This window comes from Engraulis encrasicolus, chromosome 10, assembly GCF_034702125.1.
Source record: "Engraulis encrasicolus isolate BLACKSEA-1 chromosome 10, IST_EnEncr_1.0, whole genome shotgun sequence".
Taxonomy (NCBI): Eukaryota; Metazoa; Chordata; class Actinopteri; order Clupeiformes; family Engraulidae; genus Engraulis; species Engraulis encrasicolus.
Genome location: NC_085866.1, coordinates 54,955,931 through 54,968,492, shown reverse-complemented (window position 1 = coordinate 54,968,492; position 12,562 = coordinate 54,955,931). Strand labels below are relative to the sequence as shown.

The 12,562-nt window shown below is 40.6% G+C and overlaps 1 protein-coding gene across 1 annotated transcript in view; it reads right to left on the bottom strand.

The window, feature by feature from the left end:
• The window catches only part of LOC134457383 (metabotropic glutamate receptor 4-like), a 191,930-nt gene that overhangs the window by 27,774 nt on the left and 151,594 nt on the right, over positions 1–12,562 (bottom strand). The window contains exon 6 of the mRNA XM_063209384.1: positions 5,828–6,028. Coding sequence (XP_063065454.1) covers positions 5,828–6,028 — 201 coding nt within the window. The remainder of the gene's footprint in view (positions 1–5,827; positions 6,029–12,562) is intronic.

The window sequence follows — 12,562 nt, the reverse complement described above, 5'->3', positions numbered from 1 at the left end:
TTTAAATCAAATATTGTATGATTTAGCCAAAATATCACAGCTATTTTTACTTTCTTTTGGTAGGTGCACACAAAAGCACAAAAAAGATATTATTCCGTATGACACATATTTCCTGAGATATTGTTACATGACTGCACATATTCTTGCACAAGAAAACCCCTGAGGCTTTCCTCTTAGTGTCAAAGCCTGCATGAAATTAGATTAATGGGCTTTTCTGGATGCAAATGGATAGAAGATCACGTCTCTGATCAGAATTCTGTTTCACTCTTTCTTTGGACAGACAGGCTGATACAGAGATAATTTTTAAATCAAATACTGTATGATTTAGCCAAAATATCAAAGCTATTTTTACTTTCTTTTTTGAAAAGTGCCTTTGTTATTTCTCTACGTATATCCCTTGATCCTCATGCTTGTGAAGTTGAGCTTGTGGACACAGTGCAATTACACTGTAGTTTATTGGTAATAGCGATGCAAACAGCTTTCAACTGCAAGAGTAAAATGTTAAGTACATGGTTACAGTCAAGTGCTGTAACAACAAATAGATGAAAGACACTAACCACGTCATCGTAGTAGTAGGATGGTAAAATGACACTAATACTGTATGCCAGCAAATAAACTGAGAGCAATTCAGTAATGTCATGGTATCAGGGCCATAATATGCACTATTGCCTTTACCATTGCCATTAACAACCATGAAGTATCCTTGTGGTGTTCGTCAAAGACGATCTAAATGCATAAGATAAAAAGAGAAATAAAAAATGTATTTTTTTGTAAAAGTACTTAGTTACTTTTAATTAGCTTTCCTCTCGATAATTTAATGTTTCTTTTTCTTGAATATCGTCCTCATATCCTCTACATCTTGCTTGGCACAAGCTATCATTCAATACATTGATCCAAGATAGTAAAATAGTGGAAATGCTGTGTACCATCCTGCATAACCTTTCATTTCCAGCAGATTGTGGCATTATTTTACATGCCATTTTGTCTATTTGTTTTACTCAGTACTCAGACCAGGTTCCAGTGTAACTGAGTAAAGTACTTGGGTCAAAATGTACTTAAGTACAAGTAAAAGTATTAATTTTAAAAACTACTTAAAAAGTACAAAGTACTCATAAAAGCTACTCAAGTACAATACTTGAGTAATGTAATTTGTTACTTTCCACCCTTGCCAAGATGTAGACTCAGGTTGAACAAATATTGCAATGACTCACCCAGTTCAGCAGAACAGGTCTTTAACAGTCTTAGTGACACCCTATCCGGACCTGCAGCTTTCCGGGGGTTAAGGCGCTTCAGTACTGCTCTAACCTGGTCTGCTGTGATTATAGAGGACGTGTTGTGAGGGAGGAGATGCTGGATGGTATTCGTTTAACTCTCTGTTCCCAGGCACGCCGACAGAGACGGGGTGGGAGGGAGATGGATGGAGAAGGGATACAGGCATGGGGGGTGAAAAGGCTCTCTCATAGGCAGCACCTTGAGATGTGGTGGGGGCAGCTCCTGCAGCTAGATGGTCAAAGCGGTTGTAAAAGTCGTTGAATTAATTGGCCCGGTTCAGGTCCCCCTCAACCCCTCTGATGCTCTTCCTCATCCATGTCATAGCCTTCATTCCATCCCACACTGCATGCATGTTGTTATCCTGCAGTGTCACCTCCATCTTCTGTCTGTACTCCTCCTTCTACTCTTTCAGTTTCACTTTCAGTTCCACTTGTGCCGGAACGACGAAACACCATGTTCATCTCCCAGACTGAGATTTCCAGCAACTATGGCGAGACTACTTTGCCAGATCTTCCTTTTCTACCTTCCTACCAAGCTTCCTATGCGGATATTTCTCAAGGTCAACCTCATTATACCCCAAATCTGGAATGATACTTCCATCCACGACTGCACCCAAAAAAGGCAGGGCCCCACCACCACCTGTTTGTGCTCTGGAGTACAGTAGTATCAGTGATGATGACCTTGTTGAAAGAACAGTCTGATATCAATTGGGTCCCTACCCACTAGAGGTGCTCCGATTGCTCGGCAGCCGATCATGATCGGCCGATAATGGCCAAAAATAGCCTGAACGGTGATCGGAAAAACATGCCGATCAAAAAACTGATACAGAGATATTAAATTCCTCACGCAACCATTTTGCCTTTACACCTGGCGCTGCATAGGTGCTGGCTCTGCACAGCTGCTGCACCAAAAGAAGACATCTTTGCTTGTCTATAACTTTTGGGAATTCCCTCATTTATTTTCACCATTTATAATCATATCTGCACCAACAATGATCTGATTTTCCGATCTATGCGCCGTTTAGCCTACTTGGCGCTTGTAATTTGCGAATGACGTGTCAGTCTCGCCATGTTCGCTATTTTGAGTTACAGCCTGTATGGAAGTTGTCAGTCAGCAGCACTTCAATCAGGTTTCCGTGCCTGTTTACCACAGCACTGAAACAGCTCTTTTTAAAGTTATGAATTCTGATGCTGGAAAATCATCCGTCTTAGTGCTACTAAATTTAAGCGCAGCTTTCGACACCGTTGATCATGCCATACTACTACATAGACTGGAACACTGGGTTGGCTTTACAGGCATAGTGATCAACTGGTTAAAATCGTACTTACAACAAAGACGTTTTTTGTCGCCATTGGAAGACATACCTCATCACCGATGTCTCTGAACTGTGGGGTCCCCCAGGGCTCCATTCTGGGACCACTACTGTTCAATCTGTATATGCTGCCACTGGGACACATTATCGAGAATAACTCAATAAATTACCATAGCTATGCGGATGATACCCAACTCTACTTATCTACAGTGGTGCTCATATGTTTACATACCCCAGCAGAATAGATGCTTTCTCTGCGATTTCTCACGAAATATGACGGATTACCCAAAACCTTTTTTTTCACTCATTGCTAGTGACTGGCACAGAAAGCCAGCACAGAAAGCCAAATCAACCCGTCATTAGCTTCAGAAAGAATAAAATGAAGTTTTTGTGCGACCGTCTCACTCTTCTGATCTCAACATCATTGAGCCACTCAGAGGAAACCTCAAATGTGAGGTTCCAGCAAGACACCCAAAGGTATTATAGGAAACAACCATTCTGCCAGGAAGAATGTGCTGTTTTGTCATCAGAGAATATTAAGAGCCTTATCCACAACTACCACAAACAATTTAGAGTGGCCCCTGATGTTAAACAGGGCCATATTCATCAGAAACTAGGGTATGTAAACTTTTGAACAGGGTCATTTGGGTAGTTTGGGTTGTGATCATGCTTTTGAAAGAGTAAACACAGAATACTGCTAATAAATATCTTAAGCCAGTCACTAGCAATGAGTGAAAAAAAGGTTTTGTGTAATCCTTCATATTTTGAGAGAAATTGCCAAGAAAGCGTATATTCTGCTGGGGTATGTGAGCACCACTGTATGTCCCCCAATGACTACACCCCCCTTGAATCACTATATCATTGCATTGACCAAATTAACAAATGGATGTCTCACAATTTCCTCCAGCTGAACACAGATAAAACTGAAGTAATTATATTCGGGAAAAGAGAGGAGAGACAAAAGATTGCTACTATCCTTGAAACGAAGGGACTGAAAGCAAGGGATATAGTGAAAAAGCTTGGGGTCCTCATTGACAGTGACCTAAACTTCAACAGTCACATGAAAGCTATTACTAAGTCTGCATTTTATCACATAAAAAACGTCTCTAAATTTAGGGGCCTTATGTCTAAACATGATCTGGAGAAGCTAATACATGCCTTCATTTCTAGTAAGGTTGATTACTGTAACAGTCTTTTTACTGGCCTCCCCAAAAAGACAGTTAAACAGCTTCAACTTGTACAAAATGCAGCAGCAAGGGTTCTTACAAAAACAAGGAAGTTCGACCAGATTACTCCAATTTTAAGATTGCTGCATTGGTTCCCAGTAAGCTACAGAATTGATTTTAAGGCAATGCTACTTGTGTTTAAATCATTAAATGGAATGGGACCCACATATCTACTGGATATGTTTCAGCTGTATGCACCAACCAGGTCACTAAGGTCAACGGAGAAGAATTTGCTGGTGATTCCAAAAGTCAAAACTAAGTGTGGAGAGGCAGCCTTTAGCTTCTATGCTTCAAAGCTTTGGAACCAGCTTCCAGATGACGTAAAAAATGCACCCACTATTGATAGCTTTAAATCTAGACTCAAGACAAAGCTGTTCACAGATGCTTTCCCCTATCATAAATTACACATCATTCTTATTTTTTTATTATTTTCATTTTTGTGTTTATTTTTTTTATTTTATTATTATTATTTTTACCTTATGTTTTATCTTAATGTTTTAAATGTTTTTTGACTCTAATTTATTTCCTTCTTTCTTCCCTGTTTCCTTTCTTTTACATTTGTTAACTTTGTGAAGCACATTGAGTTGCACCTGTGTATGAAATGCGCTGTATAAATAAACTTGCCTTGCCTTGCCTTGCCTTGCCTTGTGTCTGCTTCATCTTTACAAGGTCTTCATCCTTGAATGCCCTCTTTTTTGTTGCTCAAGAGGGCTTTAACACTGCTGGTGATCCAGGGCTTGGTGTTAGGAAAACAGTGCACAGTTTTTGTGGAAACCACCATGTCCTCGCAGAAGTTCAGGTAAGCGGAGTAGCAGAGTGCAAGCCCATCAATGTCCATCAAATGCAATAGTGCATTTCACGGCCTTGAATCTATGCAATTTCCATAAAACTACTTATTTCCAAGGTAATTACACTGTAACAACACAATAACTACAAGGATACTTCATGGTAGTTTCAATACAATTAAATTGAAAGATGCAATAGTGCACTTTACGGCCCTGATGTAGCTTCCAATTACTAAATTGTTAACAGTTTGGCTACTGCAGGGGTGGGAAACCGTTTTTCATTTGAGGGGCCACTTCAAACTTTATGAAGTCCTCCAAGGGCCGTATACCATGAACATAAACCAGGAGTTTCCCCTGCACTGCCTATATTGAAAGTGGACACCTATGCAACAGACCCCACCTTTACTAGGTTACCTGAAAATGTAACTGAATTGTTTAGCAAATGTGATTTCTATGATTTCTTTACAGAACATGTCCGAGGGGCATAACTAGTTATTACCATGAAATTGTACTGACCTTACATTACCATGAAATTACCACCTCATTAGCAATCTGTAATATGAAGTGTAACCAATAAATCAAATATGGTAGGATTTAGCTGATATACTTTTATTTTTGTATTTTTTTTACTTCTTTTGAAGACTGCCAAGGTTAATTCTTTTCTTTTTTAAAGGGACACTGTGCAGGATCCTTAGAATCCTTGCTACCCATTCACTAATGTTACCTTTTTCATGAATATTTACCGCCACCATCAAATTCAAAGTGTTCATTATGACTGGAAAAATTGCACTTTTCATACATGAAAAGGGGGATCTTCTCCATGGTCCGCCATTTTGAATTTCCAGAAATAGCTATTTTTAGCTGTAAAACTGACTGTACTTGGGCCATACTAGAAAACATTAGTTTATTACTTTGGAAACTTTCATGCAAAGATCGAATTTGGCAATAGGCAACCCAGTTTCAATAAGCAGCATAGTTGCCGTACCTTCTTTGACCATTTCCTGCACAGTGTCGCTTTAAACATATTTTTGCACTTTTTTGTCTTTATTTGAGACAGGACAGTTTGAGAGAGTGGCAAGAGAGGAATTAGGAGAGAGAGATGGGGAAGGATTGGCAAAGGACCTCAGGCCGGAAACGAACCCAGGTCGCCGGTGTAATGGTACGACGTCTAAGCTCATTGAGCCACCACGCTCCTGCCTTGGTTATTTCTACATATCCCTGGATCCACATACCTGTGAAGTTGACCTTGCGGATGTATTTGAGCAGCATGGTGCCATTGATAGTCTCCATGGCCTGGCAGAGGCCTACCCTGCCTGGACAAAGCTCCTTGTGCATGTTGTGCAGGGCGTGGGCCATGGCATAAACAGCATCTATTACAAACTGCACCTTGCCCTCCTGCTCGTAATTGGAGTCTTTCCCGATCCGCTCATGATCTGGAAAGGAGAGAGAGAGAGAGAGAGAGAGAGAGAGAGAGAGAGAGAGAGAGAGAGAGAGAGAGAGAGAGAGAGAATGATTTGATGTCAAAGAATATTTCATGTCAAAGCCTTTCAGTTACGATGTCAGTTCTATTTCCCACGCAGCCATTCAACGCCTCTGCGTACAATTAAATGTCGTGCTCAACATACAATAGATGTGTACATGCATAAGCATGTGATTATTAGAGCATGTCTTCACTGATGCATGACGGGCCAATACAGAGTGATTGATGGTGTTTGAAATCAGGCAAAACATGGAAATCAACCAAGACAGATTTGATTACTTTATTCTCCCCCTGTCATAACATAGCATGCATCCTGTTCTATTCTCTCCTCTCCTCTGTTCTTCTCTCCGAACTTAATTCATTTGTAAAGCTCTGAGAATCTTCTGTTTGCTGTTGCCTCTAATCTTGTCTGTAGTGGCTTTATATTGCTCTATTCTCCACCTGTCATGGTGTGCGTGCTCTCCTCCTCGCTTCTCTCTTCTTTTCTCCAAACTTAATTCATGTGTAAAGCTCTGACACATTGTCTGGTCATCGTCTCTTCTAGTGTTGTCTATAGTGTCCATTTGATTACTCTATTCTCCACCCGTCATGGCATAGCATGTGTCCTGTCCTCTCCTCTCCTCTCCTCTCCTCTCCTTCCCCTTCTCCTCTTTTAGTCTCCAAGCTCCATTTGTAAAGGTCTCAGAAATCGTCTGTCTATCTCGCCTAGTGACCAATTATTGGTCATCGGTAATTAGCGCTCTACAGACAGGCTGCCCATTATCATTTGAGCTCTTTGTGGCTCTCAGTGTCAAGTGGTTGGTTCATGTGTCTCTGTGTCTTTTCCACAGCGTCTGGTTGTTAGACAGGGCAGGGGAATGCAATTCAGCCGCACTTCATAGTACCAGTCACAGTTGGCAACCTTGATGGAGCATATCAGTCCAGCGCAAGCATAACTACTGTAATTATATTCCATAGCTCGGAACAGGCTGGCCTGTGTGTGTGTGTGTGTGTGTGTGTGTGTGTGTGTGTGTGTGCGTGCGTGCGTGCGTGCGTGCGTGCGTGCGTGTGAATGTATGTGTGCGTGTTTGCATGGACTGATACATTTGAAATTTTTGTGTGTGAATGTAGCTTTTCAGAATTTCACTTCAGCAAAGATTAAGTCTGAAATCTACGGAACTCTTTGTATATGGGCCCCCTGGCCACATAAATCACATTCTGTTAGGTGATGATCTAATGTTGCAAACACCTTAAAATGGTGGATGCCGGGGAGGAAAATATGATACAACTTGAAAATAATTATTGCTTTTTTAAATTAAATACGTTTACTTACTGTTCTTGCTGCTGCACTGAGACTAGGTACATAATAATAATCAGAGAAGATCTTTCGTAAAGCTAATGAACTACGGAAATAATTTTGAGGGCATTATATCAACATTTAAAAAAAGACTACTTACTGTGTTTTTGATAGAAAGAAATAATATTGGTGTAAACCTCCGTTTATTCCAATTTATGTTCATGAAAATGTATTTTGACTTCATATCATTACCAAGAATAAAAAACACAAATATTTCATATCGCTGCTGTGAAGTTGTGTTTGTTCTAATTTACCTCAACAGGAAACAATGAAACAAAAATGTTCATGTGGAGAGGCTAATGTCCTTTCCCAAACGCGATCAACTTCAAAATATTTGCAATTTCAATCTTGCAAATGGCCAATCACTCTTCACACCATTGAACTACACACTTCCAAAATGAAATTCCCCTCCTGCACATGCGTTGACTGTCACACTGAACATTCCACCTGCACTACTACATCTGTGACTGAACTTTCAACCTGCACTAACTCAAAACATACACATGCACACACACACACACACACACACACACACACACACACACACACACACACACACACACACACACACACACACACACACACACACACACACACACACACACACACACACACACACACAAGCACACTGCACTTTCTGCACTAAACCCAAACATACACACACTGACACACAACTCATACTCACACACACACATACACACACACACACACACACACACACACATACACAGGTACACACACACAGACGCACACCGCACTTTCTACCTGCACTAAACACACACACACACACACACACACACACACACACACGCACACAAAACACATACAAACACACACACACACACACATACTGCTGCTGGTGTATTTAATAAACCTTTTTTAATTATTTATTTTCTTCAAATGCTACTATTACTATGTCAGAACGCTATAAAGGACTTTTAGAAAAAGCACAACAAAATACCTCCTCTTAATGTATGTTCTCTACAAGTCTTCTGTTGTCCAGTCTTGCACTTTAAATGTCTGTATGAGCAATGTCTACGTCCATACTGTCTATGTCCATGTATGAGTACTGTCTATGTCTATACTGTCTATGTCCTTACCTAGATTAGTCTATGTCTGCATGGGAGAGCAAGAAACGCAATTTCAAATTCTTTGTATGACCAGTGCATGTAAAGAAATTGACAATAAACTTGACTTGAACTTGATAAAACTTGTTGACTGTCAATATGGCCTGTCTGTGACCTTTGTGATTGGATGTGGTTGCTCGAGAAAGCCGAAAAAGTCTTTCTTGCATGTTTCCGGGGCCCTCATAATCAAAGTTCCCCTCATGCCCTGTGGTGAATACAGAGATGCTAAGTGGACTGCAATGACCACTGGCATCAGACTGATGAGGACATTGCAAAGATTAAAGTTGATTCATAGCATGAATAATGAATGTCCTTTCAAACTGCTGTGGCAGAACACTGTCTGGAAAAAAATCACAGCCAAGAATCTTCGCATCAAACAACCAGAGTTCAGTATCTGTTGTAGTAAAGTGATAGGTTAAGAGAATATGATTTGAGTAAATAGATGGGAAAACAGATGTGTTTACAAAATGAAACAAAATCCCAAACAAAACACTGTATTATGTATTGAGCTTTACACTGTTGAGTTAATAGACACGGACAGATTAGGAGAAGTAGCTTGTTTGCTGCATAGAAAAAAGAGTATGTCAATACCTATGCATCTTATTACACATAGGCTACAGGATCTGGAAAGGAGAGAGAGAGAGAGAGAGAGAGAGAGAGAGAGAGAGAGAGAGAGAGAGAGAGAGAGAGAGAGAGAGAGAGAGAGAGAGAGAGAGAGCGAGACAGAGAGATTGCCATTGAAATTTTAATACCTCCTATACTCCCACAAAAAACACCCACAAAGATTGTTCAGGTAACATAAACGTGCTATTCCGAAAACTGGAACCAAGGTTTGCCAATTTGTTACAGAAGTGATTAAAGCAACACACACCCTAAGAAACAGCTTTGATACAACTGTACAATACAAAAGTAGGCCTACGTACTGGAATACATACTGTATCTAGCTTAGATAGAGCAACAAAAGCTTTCACCTTCTTGGGCATACTACAGCTATAAATGTCATATCTACATTCTTTTTACCAAAAAGTATGCCTGCAGTCTGAAATGTTCAGCTGCCATATCCTATCTCAATACCCTGCCTTATCAATATTGCAACATTCACACAAAAGCAACCTATGTGGGAAAGGGCCTATGAAACATTTAGGGTCAAGGCCACAGCGGCTGAAGGGAAATGTCCTGAAAGTGTTTTCCAGTGCTCTGGTCCTCCATCCTATTCTGCAGGCCTTCACACAGCATGCATAACCTGCTTTGAGTCATTCCAACAGCCCTGGACCACCTCAAGAAACCAGATCACCAGAAGAGAGGCAATGTAAGGTAGCCTGCTACATGCAGCAGATACCTGGTCTGTTAAAGGTTCATCCCACTGCTGTGGTTTCAGAGATGCCATTCATGGGAAAGACAGATGAAGGCTGGATGGCACAGACACAGACACAAGTACATACGCACGTGCCCACCTGCACCCGCGCGCGTGCGCACACACGCACACACGACAACCCGCCCGCCCGCCCGCACGCACGCACGCACGCACCTACGCACGCACGCACGCACGCACGCACGCACGCACACACACACACACACACAGATTTATGGAGCTGCAGGCAGGGCTGGTGGACAGACTATATTATTGAGTGGGCCTGGTGCTGAGCTGAACTGAACTCGGGATAGTTGCAGTCTTCCAGATGACTCAAACTCAGACACTAATGTGGTCTTTCGTCTGCTGGGATCCCGTGGGGAAATGACTGACTCATTGCAGCTCCTACAGGGTGTGCGGGTGGCCTGTTGTGGAGACCTGAAGGATGATTCATCCTGAAGAAATGCTGTGTAGCAACACTCTGATTATCTGACAGGTGGGGAGGCCAAAACATTGCTTTTGGATCAATGGAGATGAAAACACGAGAATAACATTGAAATGCACTTTAAAAGTAATCAAAGTGATAACCATAACTTTTAACATTTCCTTGGTTAGTTTGTAGCTATTCACAAACCTACAATGCTAAACAGTTGCCACGTGGGTACGTCTTTTGAGATTTAAAAAAATATACATTACACGTGCAAAACATGCCTTTACTGACTGTTAGGGTTAAGAATTGTTTCGGTTTGGGCATAGTTTTAACTTTCTTTTTTATGTAGTCATAATTAATTGTTATAAAAATGCCTTAACAGATAACATGGAGTTGTATTCAGGTATATGTAAGGAGAAGTGTCAATTATTTTGCCTGCATGGTATTATAGGGGCTAGGAATAAGGCGGATATGAAAAATGCCATGAAGTCTGACAGTCAAAGCATTGAAGTCAAAGCATTAAAAGTACACTGTGCAGAAAATGGTCATTGAAATGGTCGTTGAAACTGGGTTGCCTATGGTCAAATTTGATCTTTTCATGAAAGTTTACTAAGTAATAAACTAATATTTTCTAGTATGGCCCAAGTACAGTCATTTTTTTCAGATTTTTCCAGTCATAATGAATGCTTAGAATGTAATGGTGGTGGTAAGTATTGATGAAAAAGGTAACATTAGTGAATGGGAAGCATGAAATCTGGAAATAAACAACTAAAAATCTTACACAATGTACCTTTAAAGGTGGCATAAAAAGAAAAGTTATTTTGAATGTATCCAATTACTAGGCTTTGAAAAAAATATGCCTTTATGTAACTGTCTACATATTTCTATAAATTGCCTAGCAGACTTGGACTGAATGTGCCATGTGGTTAATCAGCTCATTTGCGAAGATGCGTTTTTATGAGCAATTCTTACCTGAGGGCTTATGGCTTACGGGGAAAGGCTCAGATGATGAAAGTCAGTGTAAACATAACAGGTATTGTGTCACATCTGCACATCAGAAACGGAGCTGTCACAAACCATCTAGTCAATACGTGTCCAGAGGGGGTTTACAAAGGGTGTTTTTATTATTTACATACGCCACTGAGGTATTATCACCTTTAAGATCTAAACAAGATGGCAGCACACAGCAGCACACACGCTTTAGGTTGATTGAGTTCGAATCTAAAAATATTGTTTTAAAATATACAGATATTGTTTTAAATGTACAGATATACAGTGTAGACCACATGTCTTTTCTCTGTTTCTCTGGTTCTGAGTTCAGAGATAGAATGAATGATGAGTAACTGTTTAAAGGGAAAGTGTTGAATTTCACCATACCAACCATTGGCCTATATCCCGTACTCAGCCCTTTCTCACAATTGTTTTCCTAAGCTATACATGTTAACATTGAGAAGAACATGGAAGATGAGTCTAACGGAACAAGGCTGAATTCCACATATATATTAATGATCCATGAATTTCGTGAAGTCACTGATTCTTGAGAAAGTGGCTATAACAGGTTGTAATGTTGAAAGAAAAAACCTAACAATATGGTATATCCTGGTAGACTTAGGTCTTAGCTTTTCAGAAATGCACACCTCACCAAACATTGTCCCTTACTTGTTTGTGCTGCGCTTAGGTTGTATGGCAGACGTGTCTTGCTTCCTTCCTCCATCATCTGGAATGGGCTTTTCTATCAAAGTACTAATCTAACATGAAAGGACATGCCAGTCAAAGAGTATCAGCCGAATAACAAAACCTGTCTGAACGGGCTTTGATCTAATATTGCTTCCTGCCTTCATGGCAAACGCCAAGGACCCTATTTAAATGAATAAAGGAAAGAACAAAAACAAGCAAAATAAACAGTAATTTTCATAATGCCAAAGTACTGCCTTCCCACATGTTAAGATGTGTCAGCAGAAACCGTTATCTCTTTGAACAATTACAAACACCTACACTTGATAGCGCGCGCACGCACACACACACATGGCTGATTCCGCCTTTGTTGTTGTTGTTTCAAAGACATATGAATGTCTTCAATGGCTGCCTGGGCACACACACTCTGCTCCTCTCCTGCCACCCACCTGATCAATGCATTGCATTGGCTGATGACTCATACTCCTTTACACAGGCGCACGTAGGTGGGCGAGTGTGTGCAAGCAATAGAGAGATTTTGTGTGTTCATGAGTATCTCATGAGTATCA